Raw genomic sequence first — 15,011 nt, forward strand, 5'->3', positions numbered from 1 at the left:
GGCAAACTCCCATGCACCCTCCAGGATTCTGCCAAGGGTGTAGAGCTGGTCCACTGTTCCGCGACCAGGACGAAAACCACACTGTTCCTCCTGAATCCGAGGTTTGACAATCCGACGGACCCTCCTCTCCAGAAACCCCGAATAGACTTTTCCAGGGAGGCTGAGGAGTGTGATCCCTCTGTAGTTGGAACACACCCTCCAGTCCCCCTTTTTAAAGAGGGGGACCACTACCCCTATCTGCCAATCCAGAGGCACTGTCCCCAATGTCCATGCGTTGTTTCAGAGATGTGTTAACCAAGACAGTCCTACAACATCCAGAGCCTTGAGGAACTCCGGGCGTATCTCATCCACCCCTGGGGCCCTGCCACCAAGGAGTTTATTGACCACCTCGATGACCTCAGCCCCAGAGATGGGAGAGCCCACCTCTGAGTTCCCAGTCTCTGCTTCCTTATTGGAAGGCATGTTAGTGGGATTGAGGAGGTCTTCGAAGTACTCCCCCCACCGACCCACAACGTCCCGAGTCGAGGTCAGCAGCGCACCATCCCTACCATATACGTGTGTTGACACTGCACTGCTTCCCCCTCCTGAGACACCGGATGGTGAACCAGAATCTCCTCGAAGCCGTCTGAAAGTCGTTCTCCATGGCCTCCCCAAACTCCTCCCATGCCCGAGTTTTTGCCTCAGCAACCACCGAAGCCGCATTCCGCTTGGCTTGTCGGTACCTATTAGCAGCCTCCAGAGTCCCACAGGACAAAAGGGTCCGGTAGGACCCCTTATTGAGCTTGACGGCATCCCTCACTGCCGGTGTCCACCAACGGGTTCGGGGATTATGACAGGCACCGACCACCTTAAGGCCACAGCTCCGGTCAGCTGTGTCAACAATGGTTGAAGTTTTACCGGAGGTGGGAGTTGAAGCTTCTGCTGGCAGGGGACTCTGCCAGACGTTCCCAGCAGACCCTCAGAACACGTTTGGGCCTACCAGGCCTAACCGGCATCCTCCCTCACCATCGAAGCCAACTCACCACCAGGTGGTGATCAGTTGACAGCTCTGCCCCTCTCTTCACCCAAATGTCCAAGATATGTGGTCGCAAGTCCGATGACACAACCACAAAGTCGATCACAAACTGAGGCCTAGGGTGTCCTGGTGCCAAGTGCACATATGAACACCCCTATGCTTTAACATGGTACTTGTTATGGACAATCCCTGACGAGCACAGAAGTCCAATAACAAATCACTGCTCGGGTTCAGATCGGGGGGTGGGTGCCATTCCTCCCAATCACGCCCTTCCAGGTCTCACTGTCATTGCCCACGTGAACATTGAAGTCTCCTAGCAGTATGAGGGAGTCCCCAGAAGGTATGCCCTCTAGCACCCCCTCCAGGGCCTCCAAAAAGGGTGGGTACTCCAAACTGCTGTTTGGCACATACGCACAAACAGTCAGGACCCGTACCCCCACCCAAAGGCGGAACATCTTGACCTTGCGCACTAGCTAAGGCTCCTTCCCCTTCAGAGAGATGACATTCCACGTCCCAAGAGCCAGCTTCTGTAGCCGAGGATCGGACCGTCTGAGGCCACTACCAAACTTGCACTGCACCCAACCTCCTTGTCCCCTCCCATAAGTGGTGAGCCCATGAGAAGGGGGACCCACGTTGCCTCTTTGAGTTGTGCCCGGCCGAGACAGACTCCGTGGGTGCAGGCCCGGCCACCAGGTGCTCGCCATCGAGCCCCACCCGCAGGCCTGGCTCCAGAGGGGGGGCCCCGGTGACCCGCATCCGGGCGAGGGAAAATGCCTTACAAATTTTTTTAATCGTCCTAGGATGTCTATTTAACTGCTCTTTGTCTCATCCCTCACCTTGGACCAGTTTGCCTTGGGTGGCCCTACTAAGGGCATAAAGCCCCGGACAACAGAGCTTCTAGGATCATTGGGACATGCGAACCCCTCCACCATGATAAAGGTGGAGGACTGGAGAACCCAGGCTTTTTATTTTAAGTAGTTTTTTGAGTTTGTATTGTGTGCTGCTGTTTTAAATCTCAATGATGCCTGACTCATTTTGCAGCAGTCATATACTGAAAAAGCAGTTATTTTGCTGAATTTCTTATGCTTAAATTTCTGGCCCCCCTTTTTGATTTTGCAACATTGTGTAATAATTGCAATTTCACAAATATTGTTGTTGGAACTTTGTTTCATTGCTATAGATGAAGCCCAAATAAAAGGAGGGAAAATTGCAAAACCCTGTCTTTTTCTTGACATAAATGGTAAAATATATGTCAGACTTTTCATTAAAAACATTGTGTATTTTTCTGGAAAAAAAAAAAATTGCAGAATAAAAATATATTATTGTATTTCTTGAATTGTAGGCCGTCAGTCGACAGATATCCCTGGAACAGAATTTACAGTGTTTGAAGGACAATGAACAGGTCTTGCAAAGCCTTCAAGAGTCACTGACACAGTTAGATCAGCTTTTAACTTCATATCTGACTGATAGAATAGATGCTTTCCAGCTTCCACAGGAGGCACAGGTGCTTTTTCTCTATTTACATAATTTTAAAATAGTGTCATTTAATGCATACAAGTTTAAGCACTTTCTTATGTATAAAGTTTTGACATAAAACAAATAATGAATGGCAAAAGTCTGTAAAGTTTTCTAATGCTTTTTTTTTAATATCTACATTATAGTTGCCTGTGCTTGCCTTTTTGAAAGTATATTGGTTAGTCATTTTTGAGCTTGCTTTTTTTTAGTAGTGCCAATTGTAAAACAAAATTTAATTATTCTTTTCTTTGTCAGGTATTTGTCACATAAGTCCAAGTCTTACTTACTGTTAGTTACATTATATCAGGTTAATTGTTGCTGAGCAAAATGCTAAAGGACCTTCAATACTGGATTACACTTTGCTAAAGTATATACAGGTACTACCAGCAGAAACTATCTCTGGGTGAGAATGCCAGTACATTGCAGACCAATCCATCTTTGAACATACCATCACTTGTTCACACCATGGCAATTGGCAGCTTCTAGTTGATTTGACTGCATAACTTAGGGAATACTGAATCAGTTTTCCATTTGCAAATTTTTGGTTTCAATTGTTATGATATAAAGTCATGTAAACTGTGTCCTAATGTAACTTTGTGTTACTTTCTTCATGTAACATTTTTTCCCTCAATCTTTACATAGCATCATTAGCAGAATGCACTGTCACAAAATACTAATACAGTACTATTTAAAATATACAAACTGACAACATCCCTTACGCAATCTTAAGTTGGAGTTCAAAAAATGCCTAGATGGAAGGACAGTAAGATTTGTAAATGAAATTAATGTTGCTTTTACATTGAAAATGGTTTATGTTATGGTATTACATGTATTTAGTTGCAGATGCTTCTTTTAGTAGTTTTTGTTTACTTGTACCTTGCAAAGCGTAAACATATGGCCAACCTTTCAAAACTTCTCTTCTACATATATAATTATTCAGTTCTCCCTGTAATATTTACTCCAGATGAAACAGAAGTTTTGTTATCAATGTATTTTTTTAAGATACAAAGCTAAATCATATAATGAACTTTGTTAGTTTGGGTGCCTCAATCTAAAACACAATTTTGTTTGGTCTCTAAGAAGCATGTGTTATATTACTACACAATGTATTTAGTGCATTGTGCAACTCTTAATAACACTACATTTTTCACATCCTACTGCCTAAAAAATGAAGGTTAATTTTACTGCCATGATGTAATATTCTGTACAGCTTTATTCTAAAATAATATGTATAACATTTGGTTTGAATATGGATTCTTATAATCACATCTGTCTGAATAGAATATTCATGCTGAGATTGCAGCCCATGAAGCCACCTTAGAGGAGCTTCGTCGTAAGAATGTTGGCAACTTCCCTCCTGCCACCCAGGAGGGCAAATCTCCAAGAGGAGGGACCATGCTTGATGTCCTTCAGGTAAGACAATCACTGTTAACCTGAATTATGAAAAGCCAAAATAAAAAACCTCCTCTTTCTAGGAAATAATGGTAAAAAATGTATGTAATATTTTTATTTAATACTGAGAATAAGAACAGTTTGGTTGCATTTAATTATTCTGGTGGATTGTTTTTGTTTTTTTAAATACTTGCAATATCTAAAACAGAGCAGCTGCTATTCCAAATCAAATCAATTTGAAGTAGCTGTATAAGAAAAATGGTTTTATGCTAAAATATGAATCAAGTCTTTAGAACTTTTAGATATATGCTCATTGTATCATTTCCCTTAAATAAACAGCAATTTTGTCATGTAATCTTAATTGGATTGAGGACTTGACTGGCTTCTCCTGTTTTAACTGCTTTGTTTTCAGATGTGCTAATATTTTGGGATTATAGTCCAAGGTTTTCCTTTAGAGTTTTTCTGCATTCTGCTGATTTTATTTTCCCTTGAATCAAGACTGGAAGCATCAAAACACAATAACCCTACCACTAACATAAGGATGGAAAAATGATTATGCTTAAAAGAATAACATAATGTTAAGGCCAAGAATGAAAGTTTTGTGTTTTCTTTATTTTTATGTGTCATGACCAACAGTATTTAAGATTTTATTTGCATTTTGTAAACTATAATTTTTACTCTTCCCATGAAAAATGTCACACCCCCACCTCAGAGGCACAACTTTGGCTGCAAATGGTGACAGTATGCCATTAGAGATTATAGTATTTAAATTGAACTCACTGGAAAAATCTTCTTTTCAATTAAGTGGGCTGTATGTAACAAATGAAAATCAGAAACATTGTGAAGATGATAATTGTAATAATTATTAAAAATGAAATATTGGGATTTTCACTAACTTGATTCATTTTTCTGCAGAGAAAACTTCGAGAAATATCAACTAAGTATCAACTATTTCAGAAACCAGCCAACTTTGAACAACGCATGTTGGACTGTAAACGTGTTTTGGATAGTGCCAAAAATGAGTTACATGTACTGGACGTAAAGGGTGTTGAGCCTGATGAGATTCAAACTCACCTGGATGGCTGCATGGTAATATAATAAAAATATGCATAGTAGACTGAAATACAGCATTTCCACATGTTCAAGTAATCTATGTGACGTTTGCAAATTGCTTGTTGTGTGGCATTGTAATCAACGGTCTAGTAAAATGCAATAGAACATATTTCACCATGTCATAAACTATGGGGTGCCCCATCTTGGCTGCCTTTTCTTTCCTAAAGAACAGTTGTATGACAACAGCATTCTAAAATGTATCCATATTTTAATTCTAATTGTTTTAAATCAGGGTATAAAATGATTTGCAACTAATAATTTAATTTAATTTGAATTTCCCCTTGGGATTAATAAAGTATCTATCTATCTATCTATCTATCTAATTGAATCTTGTCTAATAATTTAGAAGTATTGATATTTTTCTGCACTGCTTAATAATTGTAATAATAATTCTTTACATTTATGTAGAGCTTTTTTTTACTACTTTTCCTTATTTAGCATGATGTTAACATTGCCAACCTGTGTGTTATTTATATTTTTACCCCCTTGATAGAGAATATTTAAAATTATTTTGAAAATGAGAATTTGTATTCTCCCTATTGAATTTTTGATTTTTAGAAGCTGTATAAACTTCTCAGTGAGGTAAAACTTGAAGTGGAGACTGTAATTAAGACAGGAAGACAGATAGTTCAGAAGCAGCAAACTGATAACCCTAAAGCAATGGATGAACAGCTAACTGTATTAAAACTCCTTTACAATGACCTCGGAGCTCAGGTAATTTGTATTTAAAGAAGGATATTTAGTTGATTTTCTTGATTTCCATGTTGTTAAGAGTCTGAAGTATTCACTTTCCTGTTTTTTCAAGTTAAAGGTGACTATAGTAGTTTACAATTTAATGTTTTGGTATGTTTCATTGTGAAAATGTAAAAAAGTACATCTGCAGGATTTTGCATTTGTGACAAAAAGTAATAATAAAGACGCAACTCAATTATCCTTAATTAAAATACGATGCTTGTTTAGTAAAATGACTTTGTCTTGTCAAATCAAAGATGTATTTCTTGTTAAATAATTTGTTGCAGCCATCTGCCATTTGTATTTGTGCAACTTATTTAACTCCATAAAGCATACTTTAATAAAAAAAAATGAAAAAACAAGCATTGTTTTACAGTATCTGCACCTGATTGAGCTAACAAGTAATCTTAATAAAACCTAATGCTGTCTTTTGCATTTAGGTTGTCAGTTATTCACATTGACTTTTTTTAAGTAAAATTAAAGTCTGTGGCATAATTTGGTTTCAGTTTTATGAAGATTCCTGCAATGTTTGACTGATAACTTACTGTTTGGACCCATATACAGTACATATTTGAAAATTTAGATTATATCAAATAATACCAATATTTATTTTAATACTATTCATGTACTATAGTCCAATAGAAAGCATGGAATTTGTACTTCTGTATAATCCAGTTTATAGGGAAATACAGGTAATAGATTTTGTTTTTAGTATATAATTTGCCACTATATTGTATTTCTAGGTAACTGAGGGGAAGCAGGACCTAGAAAAAGCACTACACCTTGCTCAAAAAATACAAAAGGAAACAACAACGTTGGATGATTGGCTGAAAGAATCTGAGGCAGTTCTGAGTAGAAAAACTACATCAGAAGACATGCCTGCTGAAATTGAGGCAGAGGTTTCTTGGACAAAAGTAAGCTAAAGACAGCAGTGAATGCAATTAAAATTAGTAACGTCACTGAATTTTGTCAATTTTAGCAGCTAGATAACAGAATGCATTCAGAGCTTTACATCAAGATGTTTCCAATGACTTTTATAGGTTGAAGAAAATCGACTTTTTAAAAAGTGATGTAAATATATTTACCTTAAATTTCAAATTTTAGTATATAATTTGTCGACTGGTGATAAAGTATGTTTTTGCTGTATTTAATGCTTCAACAGTGGTTACTGTCTCATTTAATTACTACATATATTCAAATTGAATATTTTTTTAACACAAACATTTGACATAATAGCTGAAATTAAGTATACTTATGAAGTCTTCAGGTTAAAAAATTAGAGTAGCCAAACAGTGACAGATAGATTAATATGTTACATTATTTGTTTTTCTCTTGAAATACAGGGATTGCTTAAGGAACTTGATAGAAAGAAAGCTGATATAACAAACATAACTAAAGGAAGTGCTGCCCTGCAAAGTCTACTGGAGGTTAGTGTGTCTCAGCTGGAGGAGCATCTTTGTGATCTTAATAGAGACTGGGAGCAAGTGCACAGCTTAGCTGAAGATTGGCTAAATACATTGCTGGTAGGTGATAACATTCTTTGTTTCTTATATTAGCTAACATTTTAATTTGCTTATGTTAAAGGACTGACTAGACCAGTGAATTTTAGTTATTTATACAGTACTTGAAAATGTGTGAAGTTAATGTTGGACAACTGTCAGTAATGCTTTAGGACCGATAACTGAAAAAATGTAGTGGAAAATTTGCAAAATTAATTATGAATACAGATTTTATGAGTGGAATATATAAGACATAAATTATTATATTATGGAAATTCTACTTAATAGTGCTTCAGTGTGTCCTGGATTTGAATTCCACACCTGGATTTTGTCTTAGTGAAGTCTGCACATTCTCTCTGTGCCTGTGTGGATGTTATTCTTGTTGCTGTAGTTTTCTTTCCAAATTCTGAAATCCACAAAGATATTCAGGTTGTTTCAAAATTGGATCTGTTTTAGTGTGGTAATGTGTGTGAGTAAGCCAATTAATGGTCTAGTAACCTGTTCAGGAGTGGTTCATGCCTTGCCAATTGGCTCTGGCCACCTGTGACCCTACACCGCATTAATTAGGTTTAGGAATATTATGTTATGCAAGTTATAATATACCGTTCTAAAAGTTAAAATTTTAATTACATTGATTATACTGTATTTCAAAATAAACTTTAGAAAAAGTCATTTACATGTTTTTTTTCTTTGTTATTTAATATAAGATTGAATGATAGAACTTCACTAAGTACTTCCCTGTAAGGACTAGATAGAACATAAAGCCATGGTATGAAAGCGTAAAAATAAAATGTAAATATTACATTTTTAGCAGAACTATACATATAAAATACCCAGTGTGCATTTAATGTGTTGTGTCCTAAAACAGATACTGTTTTATGTTAGAAAGCACAGTACAATCTGATGGCTTTAGGCAAAAAAGAACCTCTGTATTGCCTCTTAGCACTACTTAACACATAGAGTGGTGGAATGATCTAGTTAAAGAGGATGGACAGTACTGTATTAGTCATGATGGCCTTAAAGTTTGTCATCCTCTATTCTCCCTCTGGTTGTAGCGAGTCTAGAGTCAGTGCAGTATAACTAGTTTGTTCAGGTGTTTGACATTTCCTGAGCTTGTACCCAAACAAAGCATTGAGCAATACACTATCTCTAGTTTGTTAAAAGACCTAAGCCTACTTAAAAAGGAAATGCCTACTCTGGCCTTTGCTTATATAGCAGTTCTTTGTCATCCACCCAGTTTTAAGTTACTCTTCGAATTAACCAATAATAATAATTAATAATAATGCATTTTTATAGAGCACTATACATTTGTAGTAAATCTCAAAGTGCTACATAAAAAGTTTAAACAAAGGCAAAACAAGTTAAAAACAGAGAGAAAGCAACAATAATTAGTAGCGTAGTAGTAGTAGTAATAGTAATAACATAGTAGTAACTCTTGGAATTTAGAGGTTTGGACTGTCTCCACCCATTATCATTTTAACCCTTAAATTTTGAGAGGGTGGGCACTAGCAAGTATTGTGTTGTGGTTGGTGAATTTTTGGGAAATTGGATGTACGTCTTCACCAATCATATGTCACATTTACATCGAACACTTCAGATGCAGACTCCTGAGAGGATGTTGAATTTTGAGCCTTTTTAATTAAAGTAGCCACTTCAAACTGGACATCCCCCCCATAAGTATCTCCACCACACTTACAGCAGTTTAGAGCAATTGACCTATGAGCCTCAGCATTCCCAAGCAAAATGCATACAGTGAGTATGTATATCTGTTGTGGATATGAGTTAAAAAAACATGATCACAGTGCCTTATGTTAAGAAAAGCGAGATGGGCAGTTGCACTTCTCTGACATTCAGAAGCAAAAAGAAGCATACCCATCAAAAACCATAATAATGTGTTTGAACAGTCAATATTTTTTCTGGGGTTATGTACATTAAAAAAGTGCGAAGTGTCCCTGACAGCAGTTTCTCTTTTTCTTCAATTTATGTGCACAGTGACTCACTTTAACGTGAAGATCTGTGTTTTCAAATGTCACATTTATTTTAGTCTTGATATAAATATAAAGCACTCTGAACATTAAGCTTATTACTACATTTTTGCTGTAAATATAAAGAAGAAAATAAGAGGAACAGAGTTGAGTTCAGTCTTGACTATTATTTCCTGTTTGCTCAAGCCCACAACACTCACATGGCATCTTGTACTGAGAAGTGTACAGTCAGATCTGGTCCTGAGCACATAGTTAGTTTCCAAGTATCTGCTTTTTTTTCCTTCTTTGATTTGAATAATGAGTGATTATGAGTGATTTTTGCCAGCATGTATTATGTGCAAACTGTGGCTTCTCTTTGATGGTGTCACTTTATTCCTTCTGATAATCCCTTTATTTGTTGTCTTGTGTTGCAGTTTTCATCTGTTTATTTTAAGCAACTGTGCATGAGTAATAAACATGTCATGCTTTTCACATGCATTGTGAGCAAACAAGTATTATGAAATATAATGAAAGCAAATATAACTTGTAATTTCAAAAATATTTAAGCTACAGTCAAATATATATGAATACTTACCTTTTTTTAACATGGATATACAAACCCTTGGGTTTTGGCTATTGTGACAACCCTATAATAAATTTTTCATATCAGCTGATGCTGGTACCTCACTTTTGCTATCAATCTCGATCTCCAGGTTACTCGCATCAAAATCGGAGTCTGACAAGTCTGATTCCAATTGAAAGATAATATACAAAATGTCATCCATGAAGTATTTTACTTTGTGCTATTGATTTGATCTCTCGCTAGATGTCAAAGCCATTTTTGCCATTGTTTGCTCTGCTCTACTCATGCAAGTGCAGGGAATCTTGGACAACTCGACAAAGTTAACTTTCCATCTAGCACAGAGAGTCAAACTAATATGTAATGCCGGGTCTGGTCACTATTTACTGTTAACTATAGCCCTCAACCTCTCCTGTCGACAAAAGTCGACATGTGCCTTAAAAGAGTTAATACAAACAATGTAGATCAAAGTACTTTACAAAATGAAATAAAAGGATTTTAATATAAAACATAAACAAACAAGATTAGGCAATAATATTATACAGTATGTAAGAAATGAAAAGGTAAGGTAGATTGGCCAGGAGAATAGAAAAAAAACAATCTGTAGGGGTTCTAAGGCCAAAAGACCACCCAGCTCCCACTGGGCATTCTGTCTAACACAGATGTTCTAAATCAGTCCTTATGGTTTTAAAGCTTCACATGGAATAAATTGATGATGATGGTCATGTGGACATCTATGACGCCGGCCATTGAATTCCCCACTACAGACAAACTGGAAAAGACAGCAGAGAATAGTACAGATTAGTAGCGAATTGCAGAACCTGAAGGAAATTACAATTCAGTGCCATCCCCTGGCCTGGTCCAGTCACTCGGGTCCTCTACATTGAGAAACTTGTGAGCCAGATCACCCTCGGGAAATCGCGCCCCATGGCTGTAGTGCCATAACTGATGCTCCCTCACAATGCAGGTAATATGCCTAATTCGGGACTCCGTGAGCAACCGCTCATTCGACATAAAGTCAAACTAGCAGTACCCAAGGGTTTGCTGTACCAAAGGAGTCCAGTCTTCATCTCAGGTCACTGGATTGTGCTCATGTCTCACAACCATATAGCAAGACAGGATGCACCAGGACTGTAAAGATGTGGACCTTCATCCTTTTGTATAGATATTGGGAGTGCCACACAGCCCTTTCCAGCGACCTTATGACCCCTTTATGCTCCCCCAATTCATCTACTGACTTTATAAGAAGAGTTGCCAGAGATATGAATGTCACTGCCGAGGTAAGTAAACCTCTCAACAAGGTCGACACTCTCTCAGCAGACAGACACATTGCTGATTGCTGTGTCTAAGAGCTCATTAAAGACCAGGATCTTGATTTTTATCCAGGACACTCTCAAGCCCAGACTCTCAGACTCCTATTCAGTCTCTTGAGAGCCCCTATCAAAACCTTCATTAACTCTGCAAAGATCACTGATTCATCAGCAAAGTCAAGATCAGTGAATCTTTCTTCACCAACAGATGTCCCACAGCTGCCTGACCACACGACCTCGCCCAACACCGATTCAATGCAAGCATTGAATAGCGTAGGAGCAAGAATACACCCCTGACAAACCCCAGAATCAACTGGGAAAAATGCAGAGGTTCTGCCTCTACTCTGAACAGCACTCACAGTACCAGTGTACAGACTTGCCATGATATCCAGCAACCTTGAGGAGATCCTGCAAAGTCTCAGAATGTTCCACATGGCAACTAAAATTCAACCAAAATGTAGCTACGATAAAGCCATTTTAAAATAATGGGTTTTTAGCAGTTTTTAAAATTGTTTTACATTATTAGCCTGGTGAACTTCTGTCGGTAAAGCAAATTTTAGGTGCATAACAGCAAAAAGCCGCTTCATCACTTTTTTTATATATTTGCTCATGGAATTATAAGCAGACCTTCATTTGAAGAACTGAGGTTACAACTTGGAGTGTAAGGGGACAAAAGTTCTAAAATATAGGACTAGGCGAGATTATTTAAGGCTTTGTAAACCATTAGTAGTATTTTAAAGTTAAGTCTAAATGACACGGGTAACCAATGTAACAATGCTAAAACTGGTGAGATGTGCTCAGATTTTCTTTTTATAGTTAAGATTCTTGCTGCTGCATTCTGTACTAATTGTTATGAAATGATGTGTTGCTTAGGTAGTCCTGTAAGGAGTGCAATACAGTAATGTAGTTGACAGAAAACAAAAGTGTGAACTAATTTTTCAGCGTCTTACAAAGTTATGAGAGGTCTAACATTCCTAGTAATCTGATTAATATGTGATTTAAAATTTAGATCAGAGTCAATAATTATCCTAAATTCTTTATCTCTGGCTTATTTTTAAACCTAAGGGGTAAAGTTTATTTCTAATACCCTCACTATATTAATTTTTGCCAATCGCTAAAATTTCTGTTTATTGGGAATTTGACCTGTATTTAGAGTAGAAAAAAGTAAAACATTGTTCCTTTGTTCATTAAACTAGATGTAAATTGTGCTTTCCTAAGCCTTTGTTTCTGCATTTCAAGTTGACATTATCATTTCAAATCATATTAATGATGTTCAGTACCATCTCTGTGGCTGGACAGATGCTTATGGATTATGATTAATTAGCTGCCCTACCCATGCACAGCAGAAGCGTCTACACATGGGTGGTAGGAGAATGTATGATTGTAAAACTGCACAACATGAATCTGCTACATAATAGACGCTAGGTAAATATATTTAATGCCTATCAGTTTTAGTAGTTGTTATAATAGTTAACAAGCTGTTCTAGCCATCTTCCCCCAGTACAGTGATAATATGAATGTTACACTTAAAAAATAAATGCAAATAGAAATAGATATTCTATGCTTGTCCTGAAAATGAAGCAGTACTTTTTATTTTTATTTGTCTATTTTTCCTCTGACAATTTTTTTATTTGAATACACTGTTAAAATGATTTTTCATTGTAAACGTTTCTAATCAAATATCTTTACATTGTTGTGTAAAAATTCTAAGCAAAAATATTTTATGGTATATTGCAATGTCCTTTAAAGAGAATAAGCATCATGTTAGGTTTTCACATAATAGCTACTCATATTTGTTTTTTGCTTTCCTCTAGAAACATGAGAACGAAATGGAAATTTTTGATGAAAATCTGGCTCACATTAGCACCTGGCTTTACCAAACAGAAATCAAATTAGATGAGACTGAGAAACAGTCACCAAATGAAAAAGACAAAGTGATTAAGGTGATGGTAACTGATTTTACTGATTTTTTTTTTTTTTCCACAGAGTTTATAGAAGCACAAAAGTAACATAAAATGTATTGTTATATGCTACTCTATTTTTCATTTTAGAACTTGTTATCAGAGCTGGAAGTCATTACTTTACGTGTTGATAGTGTCCGTGATCAAGCAATAATTTTAATGACTAGCAGAGGGTCAGCATCCCGTGATGTTGTAGAACCCAAACTTGCTGATTTAAATCACAATTTTGCAAAAGTTTCCCAGCATATTAAAGCTACCAAGGTGAGTAAATGATATAATTTTTAAGAGCCTTATTACAGTATGTTTTGTACATTATATACAAAATGTGTTAATGTGTTTCTCTATACAGTAAATGCTTTTGGACCACTGATATGTAACTGACCTTTTTGCATTTTTTTAAGATGGCTGGAGGCACTGCATCGTCAACATATGATTTTAATCTTAAACAAGATGGAAAGACAGAAATCTCACCATCGGAAATGTTCATTGTATCAGAAAGAGAGATTAAGAACATATTTAAAAATCTTGATAAACGGCTTGTATGCCTAGAACAACTAGCTGAAGATGATGAAAAGGTAAAATAATATATTCTACAGAACACATCAATTTTCAAAACCAGGTGGCCGTATTTCAAAAGCGTTAAGAATATGAAAATTAATAAAATAAAATTAAAAGACAAGCGGTTAGTAACTGCATAGTACCTTCCTCTCTTCATCCAGCTGTATTCAGTTGGCTTTTCGGGATGAGGGCAGATGGGGCTCATATGCCTGGCCTCCCCACACTTGAAACAGCACAGAAAGGACATGCGCTTCTCTTTGGGCTTCACCATGAACTCCATGTCGCAGTGGAGAGGCTCACAGTGAGTGACACATTCTGTCGAGGTTTGTCGAGTGGACTGCTCCGCACACTCAATTTGCGAGGCTACCTAATGTCTCTTGAGGGTTTCAGTTAAGACTTCCATGTTCTTATATTCTTTCTGCCACACTAAGATGTCACAAACCACTTGCTCTATGACATTTTTTTTTTTTTAATACTTTTTATCTGGCCTTAACCATCTGCTCTCTTTGCCTCAATCTTCAGAGGCTTGAGAGAAAAATGGCCACGTGGGTTAAATTTCCACTCCCTGCATAACTTTATCTACTGGTCCCAGGAGATGCCCGGTGATTTTTAACACTTCGGCTTTAAGGGTGTCTTAATTTGACGTGGCTTGCTCATCGAGGTCGTAGTAAATTTGCAGCTGTTTGCCCTTTTGAAATGGCACCAGGATGTTGCCCCACTGTGCTTGCTCCCAGCAATGTCAGGTGGCAGTACACTCAAAAATATGATTCAATATCATTATTCTCTTGCAATGGCATTAATACCTGGGATAGAGCCCACGAATGGTCCTGTTAGAGAGCCACATGTACCTGGTTCTGTGCTTCACTCGCAGAGAGCTGTGTTCTCTGTTCGCCAACCTGGACCTGCTGCCATGTTAGTGATTATAGTAAAAAGGTCTTGCTGTTCAGTCATCTCTCCCAGCAAATTCCTGCCAACTGCGCCACTGTGAAATAAGCGCAAATAAACACAGAGAAGGAGTTGGAGGTACCAACTCTTTACAGACAGTATTTCATTACGAAACTGAATACAGTTAATAAGGTGGCGGCTTATATGGGCGGTAGACAGGAAGGGGTGGGTCCAGAGACACCAGAACTGGTAGTGACATCGAAGGTATTGAGTTCAGTCTGCTGGTCGGCAGTAGGAGTAATAGAGACCGTATTAGTGGACAGTGCCGACCCCTGGCTTGGCAGATAATTACAGTTATTTGTGCCTTAAAGCTATCTCTCGTGTGTGACTGTGTGTGTGTGTGTATGTATGTATGTATACACACATACTGTATATACACAGTTGTCAGATTTAGAGATATATAGATATATATATTGCATTGATCACT

The 15,011-nt window shown here is 37.4% G+C and overlaps 1 protein-coding gene across 3 annotated transcripts in view; it reads left to right on the top strand.

Annotated features, from left to right (window-relative positions):
- utrn (utrophin) overlaps window positions 1-15,011 on the top strand; it is a 513,264-nt gene that overhangs the window by 179,653 nt on the left and 318,600 nt on the right. For all 3 annotated transcript variants that reach the window (XM_039747516.1, XM_039747517.1, XM_039747518.1), the window contains 9 exons: window positions 2,358-2,519; window positions 3,812-3,943; window positions 4,838-5,011; window positions 5,594-5,749; window positions 6,511-6,681; window positions 7,111-7,290; window positions 12,935-13,063; window positions 13,172-13,342; window positions 13,483-13,656. In XM_039747516.1, coding sequence (XP_039603450.1) covers window positions 2,358-2,519; window positions 3,812-3,943; window positions 4,838-5,011; window positions 5,594-5,749; window positions 6,511-6,681; window positions 7,111-7,290; window positions 12,935-13,063; window positions 13,172-13,342; window positions 13,483-13,656 — 1,449 coding nt within the window. The remainder of the gene's footprint in view (window positions 1-2,357; window positions 2,520-3,811; window positions 3,944-4,837; window positions 5,012-5,593; window positions 5,750-6,510; window positions 6,682-7,110; window positions 7,291-12,934; window positions 13,064-13,171; window positions 13,343-13,482; window positions 13,657-15,011) is intronic.

This window comes from Polypterus senegalus, chromosome 3 (genome assembly GCF_016835505.1).
Source record: "Polypterus senegalus isolate Bchr_013 chromosome 3, ASM1683550v1, whole genome shotgun sequence".
Classification (NCBI taxonomy): domain Eukaryota; kingdom Metazoa; phylum Chordata; class Cladistia; order Polypteriformes; family Polypteridae; genus Polypterus; species Polypterus senegalus.